The sequence below is a fragment of the Clupea harengus genome, chromosome 17 (genome assembly GCF_900700415.2).
Source record: "Clupea harengus chromosome 17, Ch_v2.0.2, whole genome shotgun sequence".
In the NCBI taxonomy this organism is placed as follows: Eukaryota; Metazoa; Chordata; class Actinopteri; order Clupeiformes; family Clupeidae; genus Clupea; species Clupea harengus.
In genome coordinates this window covers 23831355-23849815 of record NC_045168.1, presented here as the reverse complement: position 1 = coordinate 23849815, position 18461 = coordinate 23831355, and the positions used below count along the sequence as shown (strand labels likewise).

General features: G+C 42.6%; 4 protein-coding genes across 4 annotated transcripts; 2 read left to right on the top strand and 2 right to left on the bottom strand.

The window, feature by feature from the left end:
• Nucleotides 1-726: 726 nt before the first annotated feature.
• Nucleotides 727-1814, bottom strand: LOC105905237 (cold-inducible RNA-binding protein-like). The gene has a single exon (XM_042710266.1). The coding sequence runs from the start codon at nt 1742-1744 to the stop codon at nt 1211-1213; it is 534 nt and encodes a 177-aa protein (XP_042566200.1). The 5' UTR covers nt 1745-1814; the 3' UTR covers nt 727-1210.
• An 851-nt stretch (nt 1815-2665) lies between these two features.
• On the top strand, nt 2666-4395 carry lsm5 (LSM5 homolog, U6 small nuclear RNA and mRNA degradation associated). The gene is made up of 5 exons (XM_012833241.3): nt 2666-2808; nt 3605-3700; nt 3826-3853; nt 3942-4014; nt 4117-4395. Exons 1-5 carry the CDS (start codon nt 2763-2765, stop codon nt 4147-4149), a joined length of 276 nt encoding a protein of 91 aa, XP_012688695.1. The 5' UTR covers nt 2666-2762; the 3' UTR covers nt 4150-4395.
• A 1240-nt stretch (nt 4396-5635) lies between these two features.
• On the bottom strand, nt 5636-8999 carry psme2 (proteasome activator subunit 2). The gene is made up of 11 exons (XM_012833240.3): nt 8793-8999; nt 8289-8321; nt 8034-8096; nt 7852-7935; nt 7679-7727; nt 7476-7573; nt 6797-6865; nt 6615-6682; nt 6460-6514; nt 6214-6300; nt 5636-5820 (listed from the first exon to the last, which is right to left on the bottom strand). Exons 1-11 carry the CDS (start codon nt 8838-8840, stop codon nt 5740-5742), a joined length of 735 nt encoding a protein of 244 aa, XP_012688694.1. The 5' UTR covers nt 8841-8999; the 3' UTR covers nt 5636-5739.
• Nucleotides 9000-9101: 102 nt separating this feature from the next.
• LOC105905240 (E3 ubiquitin-protein ligase RNF31) lies at nt 9102-18440 on the top strand. Its single transcript, XM_012833242.3, is given in 24 exon segments — nt 9102-9475; nt 9974-10190; nt 10283-10429; nt 10831-10986; nt 11078-11146; nt 11247-11378; nt 11381-11558; nt 11671-11830; nt 12322-12467; nt 12622-12782; nt 13015-13245; nt 13351-13674; nt 13896-14081; nt 14310-14516; nt 14705-14878; nt 15059-15157; nt 15328-15417; nt 15934-16048; nt 16519-16631; nt 16740-16853; nt 17169-17217; nt 17370-17466; nt 17935-18100; nt 18216-18440. Coding segments are annotated over 23 exon segments (3357 nt in total). The 5' UTR covers nt 9102-9475; nt 9974-9995; the 3' UTR covers nt 18264-18440.
• The last annotated feature ends 21 nt before the right edge of the window (nt 18441-18461 follow it).

The window sequence follows — 18461 nt, the reverse complement described above, 5'->3', positions numbered from 1 at the left end:
AAAATGTATCCATTACGCAAAAGTAGTTTTTTGTTGCAGATTCCCTCACAACTTTCTCAATTAGAAGAACTACACCTATACTAGGCTACTATTTTTTTTAATCAACAAATCCCTCTAATGGGCTCCATGAAGCCAAAAATGAAAACAAACACACACAAAAAACACAACATAATAAAACTGAGAGGAATATCAAACGGGAGGTGACCGAGAACACAAAGCACAATACTCCCCTCTATGCTGACATCATCTGGATGAACCGTTTTTTCATTTCCCTGACTGTGATCAATCAAGTTATCCATTTCGGTAATTCTTTCATTTCTTTGTTTCCTGTAAGAGTTTGTCCAGTTACAGTAAATTAAAAGACAAACTAGGCTATGAGCAGGGCCCATACAGACTGACTGGATTGGATTTATGAGCCGTGGAGGGCGGGACCAGGCCTAGGCCGCAGGAGGGCGCTTCACCAGTCTGAAAGGAAGCCATGCTTTGGAAAGCCATGCTTTAGTCATGGCCGACCCCTCCCCCACCCCAGTGCTCGTTTATGTTAGTTTTGGCAAGCATATCGTGAAAGCCCGGATAACCAAATCGGCCATTCTTTGACAATTTAATTTGGTTTTTATGATACTTGTCGAAGACAAGTCCTCACCGTTCTTAACTAAACTCAGATATGTGGATTATAAAAATGCAGATATTCCCATTCGAGAATCCCAAAGAAAAGAGGAGGCAAAGTGACTGTTGATACTTTATTCTTCAGATGGACATAGAAAGTAGCCTTTACAATACATATAAAAAAGTTTAAGTCATCGTAAGGAATTGGGACATAATGTTCATAGATATCTCGGAGCAAAACTGTTCTGAATGAGTAAATAAAAAGGTTGAATCGTTTTTGGTTCTTACACGAGGCTGCCTGATTCCACTGGATAAAGACAAAGATTTGGCGGCAAATGAACTGAAGCCGACAACGAGGCAGATTAGCTTTTGACTTTACTGCCAGAAACTTAACATCCCCCTTTTCTGTGTTTCCCCACAAAACAAAGATGCACGCAAGTTAATTCAACATAGAAAAGCGATTTGCAAATCGCCGAGAAAATAAGAAAGAGAGAACTTGAACAATTGGTTTCTTGCGGAGGGCATCTTTGTGAGGTGTTGATCTCGGGGTAAAGAGGGAGCAGGCCGATATCTAGTCGACAACAGCGTAGCGGTCATAGCCGTCTCAGTACCGGTCACCATAGCCGCTAGACTGGTCCCGATCCCGGCTGTAGCCTCCGCCTCCACCTGAGGAGTAGCTTCCACCACCACCCCCGCTGCGGCTAGAGTAGCCTCCGCCGCCACCTCTGCTGTAGCTACGGTCACCGCCGCCGCCGCCATATCCACGGCCTCCTCCGCCGCCATATCCACGGTCACCACCGCCGCCATATCCTCCGCCACCGCCGCCATATCCTCCGCCACCACGGTAACCGCCGCCTCCGCCACCACGGTAACCTCCTCCGCCACCGGGCTTTCCGGCCTTGTCCACGCGGATCGTTCTACCGTCGACAGACTGTCCATTCATTCCCTCTAATGCGTCTTTCGCGTCTTCCGGGTTCTCGAATGTGACGAAACCAAAACCACGCGGGTCCTGTGTTTCCCGGTTTCTGGCAACGTGAACGTTTGAAATGGCCCCATATTTTGAGAATGCTTCTTCAAGGGACTGCTCCGTCGTGTCGAAGCTGAGTCCGCCGACGAAGAGTTTTCCCTCGTCAGACATGTCGCTGGTTATTCTGCTGCCGTCTGTCGAGCTGGAATGTTCTGCGTAATGTCCGCCTGAATCCGGGGTTCGTCGAGAAGTTATACTAGGCTACTAATTATGCAAGGGTGGATGTGTTTGACGTGGGTCACATTGATTGGCTGTTGTTACTCTCGCAAGGAATTGTGGGGCAGTTGGGGAGTGCTGGGACGAGAGTAAAGTGGGGCAGAAGTAATCCATTTTCTCTGAATACAACAATGATGGACATACATCCGTGGGTCAAAACAGAGCATTTTGACCTTCATCTATCTGCCAAACATCTCCCTGTTATGTCATTTTATTATAGAGTTAAAGCCAATAAACGATTTTTTATGTACATTTTAATAGCGGTTGCTTTTTGGAATATTAAAGCCTGTTTTTCATGTAGAGGTTCAATCTCATGTTTATTCTGTAGACCATTTAGTGCGATTGACAATCTCAGACTTTCTTATAGCATGCTTGTTTGCACAGAATACAAGCTAGGCTATAATGGCAAATGTCTACGGAGGGACTAAAGTGTCTTAAAGTAAAGTTACTGTTCTCCCCACCAACACAGAACCCCTAGACATTCTAAATCAATGTAAAAATATCTATGTTAATTATGTGGAAGTGAGACTTGGAAGAGCCGTTTTAGAAAGATGTAAATATCTTTGGTCGTACAAAGATGCGGCCAATAAAACTATAGTTAAGGTGCTGTATGGACACAAAATAACTATTTCACATGCAGCCCGGAATCTTGTATCACCACCTTTAGTATAGAAAGTTAGGACGTTTCCTATCAGATTAGTGCATCAAGAGCCTGGCCAGCTTCACAGAATCTATTATCTTCAGGGATAAAGGGACAGGCTGCCATTGTTGCCCCCCACCCCCAAAATCCACTCTTAAAAGAGCAGTGCATGTTTTCGCCTCTGAATCGATTCTATCATTGATCGATTAGTATTCCCACCGTTCGAAAGAGTTGGATCTTCGATCGATTATACTTTCTTGAACTGTTCGTAACATGGCGGCAACACCAGCAACAAATCCTTCCCAACTGCTCCCATTAGGTAGGTTTCAGTTATTTTGTTATTTGTAAAGGGGGAAAAAGCCTTGACATATCGTGAGTTGAACAGCTGCGCGGAACAACTTTCCTATTCTGGTGCATATGAAAGTATTAGCACCGAGAACACCCAGCTATAGCTAGCAACTGTTAGCAAACCCATGATATTAGCCAGTAGCTAAATAGGTCGCCATGAGTATTGAATAAGATGGTATGAATGAACCGCAGCAGCGCCTTCGCATGTTAACTGTGATGTTCGCTAAACTACCAAGATTTATTTATATATCCATATATCAATGAATATATATATATATATTATAGCGTTTCAGTGTAAAAACAGTCACGTGCAGAGGTGCAATTGCTTATGCTAAAGTGCCTAGGTTTGTCCGTGGCTTTGAAACATAGATTGTCTCCATGATGCAACCAGGGAAAGGCAGAAACTCGTTAAGTCATTACAATGTGTAATGTTTCCCCTTTACTCAAGTGAACCCAGTGAAATGGCATACATTCCATGCCAGAAGTAGCAACATGGAGCAACAACATCTGCGAGCTTTATTAGAGTTGAGCTAGGTCATGTAAAAAAAAGTTTTGGGCTGCATTCCCATTATAAATCGTTAGCTTTCAAGAGATGTATTCATAACTACTAGGCGGCCAGAGTATAATAAGTGCAAAGCCTGAAGAATATATATATTTTAAAGTTACTTGCTCTGCATAATAAGATCCTGAGTATCAGACTCCGCATTTCTACTCAGAATTGGGAGAAAGAAAATGTATTAATTTGACTGTCTTGCCTCAATCAACAGAACTTGTGGACAAATGTATTGGCTCCAGAATCCACATCGTCATGAAGAATGACAAAGAGATTGTCGGCACCTTATTGGGTTTTGACGATTTTGTCAGTATCCTTTTATGGAGTTGTAGGATGTTTTGAAAAAATATATATTATTTTCAGCTACTTTAGTAGAGCATAGATAAAACCAACTGTCTAAATTCTCCCAAAATGTTCCTTCACTACCACTCACAGACATGGTGCTGGAGGATGTAACAGAATTGTAAGTATCATCTCTCGAATTTATAAAACTTCAAAACTTTAAAATATATTTTCCTTTTGAATGGTGTTTATAACAATGTTTCCCTCAGTGAAATCACTCCAGAAGGTAGGAGGATAACTAAACTTGACCAGATTCTGTTAAATGGTAACAATATTACAATGGTAAGTTTGAATTGAATTAATGGAGTTGCATTATTTTTAAATGTATAGTGTTGTATGTTTGGTTGCCTCTGCCATGGCTAATCTTTCTCTTTTATTTTGTAGCTAATTCCTGGAGGTGAAGGCCCAGATGTTTGAAGGAGTTATGCTTAAGTCTCTCTTTTTTTTTTTAATTGTACTTCCTTTCTCTTATGCATTTGTTCCCCATTTTTATTTTCATTTTTGTTATTTTGTAAACAAATAATTTCTACTGGAGCCATTGATTTTAATTTGGAATGATTTGAACAGTTGTAAATAAGGTGGATTATGTGGCGTATGACGTATAGGCTCCTCGTGCTACTGAGAGTCCTAGTTTTGTTATGAATAAAGCCATTTGTGCCCAAACAGGCTTGGCTCCTGACCTTTTTGTCTATGTTGAGAGCCATCAGACATGGTTCCTGGCTTAGGTGTGTCGTGGAGCTAGAGCTATTAGACTCTGATTGTTGGCTTTTATCTACAGTCACAACAAGATGGTTGAAGCCAAACATATTAGCATTTATATGGCCCTACCTGGCTATAGCCTTGGTCATGACCTCCCCTTTTGCCTAACATAAAGCCATTTTTGCCCAATGTGGAACTAATCAGACTTTGTTTTTCACTTGCTTGGTTTTCATATCGCTGTAAACTGAAGTTAACCTAAGGGGTAGGTGTGATCATTTTCCATAATATGTGTTCCACTGCTCTTATTCTTGAGCTGACAATAATAATAATAATTAAGACCTTTGTCAGGTTTTTAATGGCACACACGACACACTGGAACACACACATGCATATATGGAGGCGACACAGGACACACACACACGCAGATAGGCCTGAGGTCGCGGTTAATTTATTTTCTGCTTTTTCCCATCCTGGACCGTCCTTCCTCAAGGACCCCCCAGGAGCAGTGGGCAGCTTTGCAGCGCCCGGGGACCAAGTGAAGTGAACTGTCCATCTTTGGTCAGGGATGGACATGAGTTCTGTTATTTTGACAAGGGTTCTACCTTCGTTCTGTTAGATTTAGGTAGATTTCATATGTCAGACCATATCTCAATTTGACCCCCACTCTCAGTTTGAATATCACCAGGGCAGAGCCATCAGGCTAGGCTCCTGGCCTTTTGTCTATGTTGAGAGCCATCAGACATGGTTCCTGGCTTTTGTGTGTCTTGGAGCCCGAGCTATTAGACTCTGATCTTTGGCTTTTGTCTACAGCCACAACAAGATGGTTGAAGGCAAACATATTAGCATTTAAATGGCCCTATAATGTAGAAGAAGACTTTCCTCGTAGAGACCATGATTTGCCGAGGTTACTGTGCCTAGCTTTGGAATAAAAGTATTCTTTGACTAAGCCGTTTTCCACAAGTCTCTTACTCATAACAAGCTAACTTGATCTAAGGATCCGACTTTGGCCTTTTCATCAAGGAATTCGCCTAACAACAGCATACTCTTTCAGCCCTTTAAGCATGTATTTTGAATGTGATTTAGAGGAATTGAATGAAGCTCACATATCCCTGCTTGTGATGAATATTTTGTGATCTTAAGATCATCTTGATGAATTGACCCAGTAGCAGTGACTCCTCCTACACAGCAGACCAAATCATAATTGTTCTGTATCAAGGCTGTTTTTTAATGGATTGAGAGAAAGAAAAACAGGAACTGTAGTTATGTGGATATTGTAATCACTGGTAATGTGAAATCCCAGTTTAAACATCAATACATGGAGGGTTTCTCTTCTCCCTTTGGATTGGTTACTTTCTCCAGGTTCTTGCTGATGATGTCATACAATTCAGCCTGGGCAAAAAAAAATATACAGCTTATTATGTTACATTACATTTAGTCATTTTGCAGACGCTTTTATCCTAAGTTTATTAAGTGGGGGCAGAACCAGCTATCACTGTGTAAGCAAGCATAAATTACTTGATCCTAATGCGAGCAGCTATAGGCAGCCAGTGGAGCTCAACTTTGCCAGGGGGTATGTACTATTTATGCATAAACAACTTTTTAAAATTATATATACATTTGTTTCCATTTCACTGGGTCTAATAACTAAATTATTACAAAATCACAAAGATGGGAAAATGCACAAAACCATTGTCGCAGTAATGTTTCCTGTTACCTCAACTCCATCATTAAATTATAAGATACCGTATTTCACCTTAACACCAACCCAGTGTGATTACTTACATAGAAGCCACGGATGTCCAGGACGATCACTCTGATCTCAGAGTACACAGCTTCATCTTTCTCGTGGACCAAAGAACGGTAGTCCATCTAGTAGCACATGCATGGAAGGGAAAGGGCGAGGGAACCATGTTAGAAATAACATGTGATATTTTAACCAGAACTATTTAGTAATGCTCAATTCTTTCACAGTAGCTGCACATCTGTGCGCTGCAGTACTATATCAGATGTACAAAAAGGTCATCTCACCACATGAGTATCTTTGGAGGCTTTGGCAACGGCATCGCCCCTTTCTGAAAAGTATCTAAAAACACCATAGAGGTAATGAACACCATAGAGGTAATGAAAGAAATGCAATTAGGACAATTCAACAGTAATGTAAAAAGTTAACCATTTACACTTACTTGTTTAGGTTGGTTTGAAATCCCTCAACTTTAGTCTTCACAGCAGTTATCCTTTCAAGTATTTTTTCCTTCATAAAATGAAAAACAATAATATGATCAAATGGGACACAATGAAAATGTAACAAAAAGGAAATATGTTGGATGGTTACAGCAATTTCTAATTAATGTAGAAATAATTGTACCTGAATGGCAACTCCAAAGTCATTCCCGTCCTCAATTTTGGGAATGAGATGCTGAATCCAACAGGATACCTAAGAGATAAAAGATCAAAGCATCTTCATAATATACTTTTTTTTATAGTTTACATAAAATATTGATAACCAATAACTTGAAGAAGTTTAATCAGAGTTATTTTCTTTTGTTTATGTATAGTAATGCACACTAATCAAATATGTTAAAATATAAAACAATCTGATGAAATGTGGGGTGGCTGCTAGACATTTTAAAAGACCTGTGGAAACCTGCGGTGACAATTCATTACTGCAATCTATAACCAGTTACCTCCACCAAAGACGTTATGTTTTCTTTACCGTTTGTTGATTTGTTTGTCTGTCAGTAGATTACGCAAAAACTACCAGGCTGATTCCCATGCAACGTGGTGGAGGGGTGGGGCATGAGCCAAGGAAGAACCCATTACATTATTGTGCAGATCCAGGAATTGTCTCCCTTTAACATTGCGAGAGGAATTTTTTTGACTGCCTGCTGACCTTGGCACACCTTTGGCCTTGGCAGGGGTCTGCGCTCTCCTAATGCCCTTCTAGTTTTATAGGAAATTCCCTCAACTATGAAAGGGAAGAAATGTGAGGACCAAATACATGGTTGTCATTTTCAGATATTGCATTGTAATGTTTTTGTTCTTACTGTGATGCAGGTCTCCTTCAGAGCAACAATCTCTGGCTTCACTATGTTCAAGAGCTTTACAATTTTTTCATTTCCTTTGATGAAACCACACTTTGGAGCTGAAAGGGGGTGGTCAAAATGAAGGAGAGTGAGAAATATCAAGAATAGCACTTAACGAATGGTGTTTGAACCAAGGTAGATACAATGCAGGGAAAAGTACATACTTTTTTTCTTCTTCTTTTCATCTTCTTCATTTTTATCAGTCTCCATCTCCTAAGAAGATCATGTGAGTTAACAAATCAAATCTCCTTGCTTATATAATGTGAGCCCTTATCTAATAACACAAAACCCTCTAACCCTGAACTCAAATTTCTAAAGTGATTAGAGTGTTGCTGACCTCATCCTCTACTGGGGGCTCAGGGATGGGGATTTCCAGCGGGGCATGGAGGGAGGAGAGGTCTGTGATGCACAAGGCTTCCTCCTGAGAGTAGGGGTGGGACAAAGAAAAGGAAACAGAAATTATTTAAGTAAATGAATACACTTAATTAAGGTAATGGTCGGGCGTGCATACATACACACCTGGAGCAAGTTGTCCAGTTGTGTTATCTTCAAAGGGATGTGGTTTGAAAAGAGATTCTCGGCCTAAACATAAAAGTTGAAATTCCAACATGTGATTTAATAGACATACCATAGGCCTACAATAGCACAACAACTTATTTGTAATGCAATGCAATATTTCATAATTGCCTGTCAACTTCGGTTTACTAAGCAACACGGATCTAATAATAGGGGTCTAATAGCTGTGTGAATCCTGCTTCCACATAGGCTACCTACCTGAAGGTAGAGTGACTGGCGATAGTTCTCAACCTGGGTGGAAGGTAGGAAAAGCACAGAATGGGTTAAAAGTTCAGGGTTTCTGTCTTTGCTTTGTCTCTACAAGTGGCTTTTCTTACATTTGGCAGTTGACTACGTAATGACAACGACAATAAGGAAATGGGAAATAACCTATTATACTTTCGATTTCAATTGCTGCGAATGGCAGCGATGACTAATGATTTTAAAGCAAAAAGCAATAAACTGTATTGAGCACATGGTGAATGCAGTCTGTAAAAATTCATCGTGCGTTTGCAAACATTATCAACAAATAGCTATTATTTGAATTTGTAACTTCAGCATTCAGCACGCATACCCACACACACCCTTTGTGAATCGCAGTAGACCCTACGAAGTTTTAAATAATCATGACATATAACTTTAAAATAAAAATCTAGCCTACAGAATGTTCACATCGTTTTGAGTATTTTCTCTTGCTGCATAGCCTAAACCCAATTTTCTTACCTTAACTATGTTCTCGCGACTTATCTTGAGTACAGAGGTTTTAGACATGTTGAGACTTGATATTAATAACTTTTATAGTCTATTTCAATTTGAATATCTGAAAAAATTGTCTTAGATAGCCTCTCTCTCTCTATCTCTAAATATATGTATATATAGAGGAGTCGCAATCCGTCTTGTCCTTAATTCCCTCCTGATAAAGCTTTCGATTTCATCTTTTGCACCTGATGACACCTCCCATACTTAAATATGTAGAAAACCCCAAAAACTTAAGGTAGACTAAGTCAGAAATGTTGGCACTTATATAAACGCTGATTTTAGACATCCATCATTGATATGAGGCTGCTTGAAATTTGAACATAATGTAGGCTGAATGAATATTGTCTTCCTTAATATCTTTTCAGTGCTATAGCCTATAAGATAATTTATAGTTTCGTAAACGGACTAGATACCACCTTAACTTTTCCCGTAAAGTCTTCTGATAGCATTTCGAACGAGTTCGAGAAATCATGAACTTCCGCATATGTTCACAGCTATGAACACCCCAAACGCTGGTTCAAAGCATGATACTTATGTTTATGTATATAACTTTAAAGACAGGTCTCCATTTTTAGTGACAGACTACTCGAGTTGGACACAGGATCAGTGGGGAGACTCGGAATATTACCTCGTTTTAAGTGTTCACGGTAATGTGTTGCCTACAACCTTTGAGTTTCAGAAATAACGACATCTAGTGACTTGTAAACAAGCTTTCGATATCAACCCTGTTAGCCGGGGTAGCTAGTTAGATTTCCAGTTAACGTTAGCCTACATTTGTGTGATATGTCATGGCTAATTTAAGTCAACAAATTGTTGCAGTATTAAAAAATCGATAACAGTTAGCTTAGAGCATGTGAATGTAAGTCGGCCTCTGTTAGTTCTGGTTAATTAAGCTGCTTTATACCATAGTACCAACAAGTAAGCTGGTAAGTTATAATTTTAAGCAGTCAAACTAGTAGGTAAGGTCATTTTACTGTAGAAATATTAAGCTGGGCCAAAATAGAAGAAACAATAAGTCGTTTCAGCAGTAGGCCTACATGACTGTACAGTATGAGTGTAGTTATTGTGTTATAACTTTTGTGAGATTGACTTTTTGTTATTCAGTGTTTTGACATTTTTCCATTGCCATCGTGTTTCTGAAACAGCAGCCCCATATGTAGCAGTATAATGGCACTCTCGGATCAGTTTGAAGAGCTCAGAAGGAGGGCAGAGTCTCAACTGACTTTATCAGGCTCCATCCCAGAAATTAGAACAGATGTCACATTGATGGCCAAGATGGCCCTCCCCCTGTCTGAGCGGTACAAACACATCAATGCTGAAACCATGGTGTCAGAGAATGCTGTTGGACAGAGTAGACATGAGGTTTGTGGACATTTAGACAACTCTCTTTCTTGTTTACTCTTTCACTTCCATTTCGGCTTCATCTCTGTACACTTTTCTCTCTCTCCCTGCAGGTGCTGGAGTGCTGTGCACACCTGTTGAAAGCAGTAAGCATTCTGGAGAAATATGGCTGTAATCTCACCAGCCCCAACCGGCCCAAATACTGGCGCAGTGTCAAGCACAACAACCCAGTATTCAGGACCACTGTGGATGCTGTCAAGGTAAATAAGCACAATAACCCAGTATTCAGAACCACTGTGGATGCTGTCAAGGTAAATAAGCACAATAACCCAGTATTCAGGACCACTGTGGATGCTGTCAAGGTAAATAAGCACAATAACCCAGTATTCAGAACCACTGTGGATGCTGTCAAGGTAAATGAGCACAATAACCCAGTATTCAGGACCACTGTGGATGCTGTCAAGGTAAATCAGTACCCCAAGTCTATGTGTATCAGTAGGCTCGTCATCAGTGTATCTGTGTTTGAGTGCTAACATGTGTGACTACAATAATTTATTCTTTGCATCTGTGAAGGTGATATGGATTGAGGTTTTTACTCTGCATTATACTACTTTCTGCTACCCTGCCACAAAAAGTAACTTGTTTTCTTTTCTTTCCGCAGGGTGGTAGGGATGTGCTTTGTCTTTATGGATACACCAGTCATCTCCCAGATGGCCTTAGCTTTCCAGATGATGTCACAGAGCCTAATGTTCGAAGGGTGGCAGAGGTTACTGTGGAAGTCATGATGATGCGCACAGAGTTAGACATGCTTGTCAAGGTAAGCATTAGCTTGAGAATTTAAGGCTCACGTACAAGCTGGCTAAATGTACTGATAATGCAAAACAAGCATTTGCTTTTTTTTCTGTAAGGAGGTGCATCCCCACCCTGAGTTCTTTGAGAGTGTTGGACCAGTTCTTCTGGAGCAGAATAGCCCTGAGGTATGCATGAGAACCATCCTAGTCTCTACCATCTCTCTGTCTCTCTATCTCACACACTCACACAAGCGCACTCAATCTTTTTGTCTGTCTGTCTTTATAGGAGGTCATCTCTGATGCCCTGGTTATACCCCCCCAGCCTCCATCATCACCACTTAAACCCAACATCACCACCCCTACCCCAGCCCTGGCCTCCATAGATATATCCTCCATTCCCGCTCCACCAGCCCGGCTAGTAGTGCTGTCAGATCCCCCTGCAGCGTCCCCTTCAGACACCCCCAGGGATGTGACATGTGTGGGGGGACATCCACGCTTGTCTGTGCCTCCTGTGGCTCGAAGCCATTCTGTGACGCCTGTGATGCCATCTGCCATCGCCACCCTGTCAGAGCCAGTCACCGACGAGATCGGGTTCAGGGTGAGCGCAGTTGCACTGGTCCACTATCACTTGGGAGCTAGATAGAGATATTGTTGTGCCTTAGGGCAGACTACTACTGTACAGACAGACTACTAATGTTTCCCTCTTTTAGAAAACTGCTCTATCTGTGGAGTTTCCCTTGTGTCTGCCCACTGTGTCACCTGCAGCCAACGCCTGTGTACTGAATGTGACCAGCTGTACCATTCCCATCCAAGTCGCAGGGCACACGACAGACAGCCGATCAGTCACACACCACTGGGAAAAGCTTTGAGGTTAGAGACTCATCTTGTTTCATGTATCTATTCAGAATGTGCTTTCATCCCACCCTATAGTCATAGGTTTAAAGACAGGGTACACTACTGTACTTGTAAGGCAAAAACACAATGGGCTGCCTTTGATTCCATGTCATGACCAGCTTTTGAAAATATGAACAATTGCTAGACAGTGTCCTTGTGCGAGCGAGATTAATTAGCATCCAGGATACCCTTGATGTTTCAGGGGTCTTTGTTCTGTTGGAAAGCAGTAGTAAAGTAGATGAAGCTATCAGATACCGGAACGGTGAAGCTACTATTTCACCATCTCTCTAACTATTGCACCATTTGAAAGTCCCGCTCTGTTCATTTGCACATCAAATAAGCTGTCACATTAGTGTTTAATGAATCATGATCTTTAATGAATCAGCATGCAGTATCAAGAGGAGTGATTTGTTGCTATGTTTGTTTCTCCTGAACATTCTCATCTTTCAACTATCCTGCTTCCCCAGTCATTCGCTGTCTTCGTGGGAGTGTGTGCGCTGCACCAGAGTGAATGATGTCCAGGCTGTGTTGTGCATGAGTTGTGAATGCCCACGCTTGGCCAGTGCTGTCCCAGTGGGCTTTGAGGAATCGGCGCAGTCTTCCACCATCACAGGTTACCCAGCCACCTGTGTTTCCTTTATTTATGCAAATATGTCTAAAAAAATTAAAACCGTGCATTTTCATCTCCTGTGCCATGTAGTTTCTGTCAAATCTCAGATCTGTATCGCTGTGTATTCTACATCTCTCCTGTTTGCCCCCTCTCTCAGAGTGGCAGTGCCGGAGCTGTACCGTGATGAACCCTGGCAACAGTGTGTTGTGTACCGTGTGTGAACGCCCTCGTCTCGCCACGCGTCCCTCTGTCACCCCCACACGCCACCCGCCATCTCCACACACACCACCCGCCCAGTTGGAGGCCACAGAGAACGAGGTTGGCATGATACCTCTGTCGGTTCTTCTACATACACAAGATATGAGTTTAGAGTTCACAAGATCATTCCTCTTTCCATGTTCTAACCATTGTTCAAGTCTACAGTTTGTTTGAAATAGATTGTCTACGTCGTATGCTGACAAATCTCGTGCGTGTTTGAAGCATCTTGACAGCCCAGTTCTACAGCTTTCTCCACATTCCTCTCTCTTACACACAAAGCTTTTCTTCTCAGTGGATGTGTGAGCACTGCACATTTGCCAACGCCAGGCCCTCAGGGGTCTGTGAGATGTGCACCCTGCCCCGCCAGGAGCCTCCCAAGAGCCGCAAGCCCCTTCCTCTGTTGCCAAGCAACGCCAACGCTAACACTAAAGCCCAGACGCCCACTCCCATGCCCAGGAACATGCAACTACAGACACAGAAGATCATGAAGGAGGAGGGCCAGAAACTTGTCAATCACATCAGAGTGGGTGGATCTGTTAATCTGCTACAATTTACTAGTCTCAGAATACTATTCTCTTGTCATTTGTCTTCACGCCTCTTTGTCTTTCTCATCACTCTGCTGCCTCAGGAAGGGGAGAAGAGGGGAGTGAGTCCAGAGGAGGTGTATGCTGCCCTCTGTGTCTCCAGGAATAGCAATGTCAACCCTTCTGACTGGATTACCTCTGAACTTCCCCACCTGCTGGATGAAATCTGTGCTATGGCTGTGTCTGTCCAGCAAACATGCGCAACAGCTAAGCAAAGTGAAGACTCCTCAGACTTGAGCAGTGGCATGGCAGGAATGACTGGAGGGCAAGTGCAACTGTCCAGAGCCGAGGCCAAACAGGCCTGGCTAACAGCAGGCGGCAACACTGAGAAGGCTGTGCGGCAGCTGTTGAGGACTAGACAAGACAAGGTAACTTGAACAAGCTCACATAAGGGGACCTCCTAACATCCTAACCATCACTAAGTAGCCATGGTAGAAAACAGATTTTTTTTTGGGGGGGTGGTTTGCTGTGCTTGATCGGTGGATGTGTCCGTTACTTATGATTCTCAATTTGAAATTGCACATCTCAGCACGTGTGTAGATAGATGCATGTGTGTGGTAATATATATATATATATATGTATGCTGTAGATGCAGGAGCTGCATTCATTGGGTTTCAAGGACCGAGCCCAATGTGAAGGGGCCTTGAGGCAGAGTGGGGGTGATGTACATGGGGCTCTGTCAGTTCTTCAGCGGCCCCTTCTGGAGCCCTTTCACCAGCGCGTGTGGTGCAGTCAGCCAGAGGCCCCCATTGATGTCAACAACCCAGACAAACAGGTTGGTGCTGACTTCACTAAACTTCATAGAGCGTGTGCTTTTTTGCAAATAACTTCTGCAGCTATATTTCTTGTCAGCTTTAATAGTTTCTGGATTTGTATGTGTAATAGTGTTATTCTGTGATGGCATTGTCTCTCATTTCTTTAAACATTTGAATTAGATCTTGATCCATGCCCTCTGTTTGAAGTGCAAGTTAAAGGTGATGATGTTCTACTCTTGTGGTCGCAGAGGATGTGTCGCAGGCTGCTAGCGCTCTATGACCTGCCCAGCTGGGGCCGCTGTGAGCTGGTTCTGTCTCTGCTGCAGGAGCCAGGGATGGACTACTCTCTGGAGGACGTGGTGCAGGCTGTCAAAGAGAGCCAAGACCGGGACTTCATCCGACGCATGCTCAACAACACGTGCACTATGTGCTTCAGCAAATACCCCCTCAACAAGGTGTGTGTGTGTGTGTGTGTGTGTGTGTGTGTGTGTGTGTGTGTATGTTTATGTTTGCCCAGGGGTATGTAAAGATGCGAAGGGGCTGTCCTGTGTGTGTGTGTGTGTGTGCGTGCGTGCGTGCGTGCGTGCGTGTGTGTGTGTGTGGGTGTGCGTGCACATTATCACTGTTGTCTTTAATCTTTCAGATGCAATCCCTGACTTCATGTCAGTGTTTAATGTGCTGTGAGTGCTTCAGGGATCACTTTACCATCGCCATCCGAGACAAACACATCAGAGACATGGTCTGTCCAAACTGTGAGGAGCCAGACATCAATGACCCCGAGCACCTGGACAACTACTTCTCCACTCTGGACATTCAGGTAGAGGAAGGAGGAGAGGGAGAAAGGGATTTGGGATTACAGGAGAATAGCAACAGAAGATGAGTCTGTCATAAGTCAGTTGAATTGAGGATGCAAGAGAACAAGTTTCCTGTCTATTTGACTTACTGTATATTGCTCATTGCATGGTACTGACCACTTCCTGACTTTTTGGTTCTCTAGCTGCGGGACTGCCTGGAGAAAGATGTTTTTGATCTCTATCACAAGAAGCTCACAGAGCATGCACTCATCCAGGACCCCAAATTCCTGTGGTGCACTCACGTGAGTAACCACTCACCTCTAGGTTCATATAGTCACAATATGACCTCAAATCAGATTAATGCATCACAGGCAGTGCCTAGTGATCTCTCAGATTATCACTGATCATTTTCTCTCTCTCTTTTTCTCTCCCCACTGTCTGCCATTTCATCCATTTCTCCTTCTCTTCTCAGTGTACAAATGGCTTCATCTATGATGGTAACCAGTTCAAAGTCACCTGTCAGAGCTGTAGAAAGAGCTTCTGTGCCCAGTGTAAGAAGCCTGTGAGTATCTTACAACGCCTGGATGTATAATGGAGATGGTGATGCCACCTCAGTTATTACCTTTACTATCAGTTACTACAGACAGCGCATGTGGTACCGTGAAGGAGGCCTTTAAGGATCCCGGGTACAGCATGTGTTGTGGGGCTGTATCCTGACACCCTTACTATCCCAATGCACCAAGCCAGCCAACATAATTAAACGTAACTCATCAAAACTAAACATAAACAATATTCCCATACACATAATTGCCACCATCACCATAGTTTTCAGTTCCATTGCTCTACTTACCCTTGTAATAGTAACCTACAGGCACACTGCATACCCACTAAGCTGTTCTACAATAACACCAATGTGCCAAGGTTCTGCTCAAGGTTTCTTCCTGTTAAGCGCCTAGAGACTGTTGTATTGTTTTGGCGCTATGTAAATACAATTGAATTGAATACCTTTACTGCTGTATATGCGTTACCAAGGGATTGCCATTGGTAAAAGTGACTAAATGATTTTTGGTTTTCTCAGTGGGAAGATCAACATGAGGATGTGTCCTGTGAGACGTTCCAGGCTTGGAAACGAGAGAATGATCCAGAATACCAGAGACAGGGACTCGCTGGCTACCTGCGAGACAATGGAATAGGTGAGTCCCTTGGGATATACACCTGAAAGACATGATGTTACACAGCCGTATGGGATATACACCTGAAAGTCATGATGTTACACAGCCGTATGGGATATACACCTGAAAGACATGATGTTACACAGCCGTATAGGATATACACCTGAAAGACATGATGTTACACAGCCGTATGGGATATACACCTGAAAGACATGATGTTACACAGCCGTATGGGATATACACCTGAAAGTCATGATGTTACACAGCCGTATGGGATATACACCTGAAAGACATGATGTTACACAGCCGTATAGGATATACACCTGAAAGACATGATGTTACACAGCCGTATGGGATATACACCTGAAAGTCATGATGGACATGATGTTACACAGCCGTATAGAGACAACAACTAAAAAAAAAACACACATTTAAAAGCTTGCTTAATAGATTCAGGTAGATTTACTTTGTAACATATAATTCCTCCTCAGTCTGTCCCAGCTGTAGCTACCAGTATGCCTTGACCAGAGGGGGGTGCATGCACTTTACCTGCACGCAGTGTCGATATGAGTTCTGCAGTGGCTGCAACAATCCTTTCCACAAGGTAACCAACCGTTCTTCTTTCAACGCTAAGGGGGTCATCTGTTCATAAAGTCCCTTCCCTATAAAAGCCTTATATAAAACACATAAACCATGTATCTCTCCTTCACAGACTGGATGTACTGTTGCGCAGTGCTCTGTCACAGGTCTGCATGCCCACCACCCAAGGGACTGCCTGTTTTACCTGCGGGACTGGGAGCCAAAGAGACTGCAGGAGCTTCTGCAGGTAGAATGAGAGAGAGAGAGCTGAGGAAAGACTAAATGATGGGGTAGGGAATGGTAGGAGGATGGCTAAGCAGTAACGTGTGAATCCTGTCAGAGTTACTGGATGAGTACACATTTAAGTTTGAAACGGTATTAACAACCAAAACACTGGCCTTCAAAGGAGTCTGAGATCATGTGTGAAGGAGTCCATGAGTCCAGAGGGAAAGTGCTCATCTTAACATCGAATGATTTCACTTTGTTCTGTGGACTTGCCGGTGCAGGGCAATAGTATGACTGAATGACTACAAACTTTTAATACTTCACCATATTTCAACAGAAAAATGGAGTCGAATTCAACACAAACCCACCCAATGGTACTCAGACAGGTAAGGAAAGCGCTTTTTAGTATCAGTTTTTTTACAAACAGTTAGAGTCTCTCTCTCTCTCTCTCTCTCTCTCTCTCTCTCTCTCTCTCTTTCCAATTGTCCAATTGTATCCCCCTACTTGTAGCTCACTCTCACTCTATCCCTGTCCTCAGGAGCGTGTGGAGTGATTGAACAGAAGGAGGAGGGTGGCCAGCACATTGACTCTCCCTGTGGGATTCAGACACAGCCGGATCAGGCGGGACTCTGCGAGTGAGTGACAGGACATCAGAGTTGCCATCACCTTCACCACCAAAACATTTCACATTGTCACAAATCAGTATAGCCACTAAATGAAGTGATAAGATATAGTGACTAAGAGACTAATTGAGTTGTCTGATAAAGTTCATAAATGTGGCTACTAATTGGGTGAACATATTTGGAACAGACGTATAGTATAAAGAGGCCTGATTGGTTTGAGCAGGGACATAGTGCTGTGGAGGTGGACAATGGGACAAATAGCACAGAATTTGTGACATGACTGTATAATCAGAGCTGTAACTGACTAAGTGTAACAATAATGCTGCCCTCAGTAAACGTCTGCAATAGGTCTGTGTGATGAGAAATCAAATGTCATGTGGTGTTCTTCAGCATGCTTTGAGTCCTGAGCGATCATATCTGGAGGCATGCCGTGCCTTTTTTTTGGACCCTGGAGGTTTTATCTGTTTAATTTGTTTTTAGTAAACACTACCGGGAGTATATGGTGAGCCTCATCAATAACCACACCTTGGATCCAGCTCCACTCTTTGATGAGACAGAACTGATGGCTGCCTGCAGGAGATACCAGATTGACCTCAGGCCGGGAGAGGCCGAGGACCAGAGCATGCACCAAGCAAGGCTTTTGCAGGCAAGTGACTAGACATGTAGGAGGAATCTGTGGAGTGTGATAGTGCTTAGTGAAATTCTGTGTGGAAGTCTGGTGGCTTCAATGGACTGATTTTCTGATTGTTTTTCTATTTTAGAAACTGTTGGAGATTCCACTTGGAGACAAGGTCCCCCGAAAGAAATAACTGTTCATAATGTTTTTTGAAGCATTTATCTTTTAAATATTTTCTTAAAGGAAATAAGGAACATGATTAGCTAAATACACAAAGAGAATATGTTTTTGATATGTTTAAACAACTGAAATAGAATCATTCAATGAAAGTAAAAATCTATCTTGTGTAAAATAAAAACAATAAAACAAATTCTTAAAATGATTTTCTTCT

What these genes read in the sequence shown, in the direction of transcription:
- LOC105905237 (XM_042710266.1), bottom strand. Translation starts at nt 1,744, where the DNA reads ATGTCTGACGAGGGAAAACTCTTCGTCGGCGGACTCAGCTTCGACACG.
- psme2 (XM_012833240.3), bottom strand. Translation starts at nt 8,840, where the DNA reads ATGTCTAAAACCTCTGTACTCAAGATAAGTCGCGAGAACATAGTTAAG. An exon ending in GCCAGTCACTCTACCTTCAG is followed by an intron (nt 8,097 to 8,288) that starts GTAGGTAGCCTA and finishes TTTTATGTTTAG; the next exon opens with GCCGAGAATCTCTTTTCAAA. An exon ending in AACTGGACAACTTGCTCCAG is followed by an intron (nt 7,936 to 8,033) that starts GTGTGTATGTAT and finishes CCCTACTCTCAG; the next exon opens with GAGGAAGCCTTGTGCATCAC.
- lsm5 (XM_012833241.3), top strand. Translation starts at nt 2,763, where the DNA reads ATGGCGGCAACACCAGCAACAAATCCTTCCCAACTGCTCCCATTAG. An exon ending in TTCCCAACTGCTCCCATTAG is followed by an intron (nt 2,809 to 3,604) that starts GTAGGTTTCAGT and finishes CTCAATCAACAG; the next exon opens with AACTTGTGGACAAATGTATT. An exon ending in GGGTTTTGACGATTTTGTCA is followed by an intron (nt 3,701 to 3,825) that starts GTATCCTTTTAT and finishes TACCACTCACAG; the next exon opens with ACATGGTGCTGGAGGATGTA.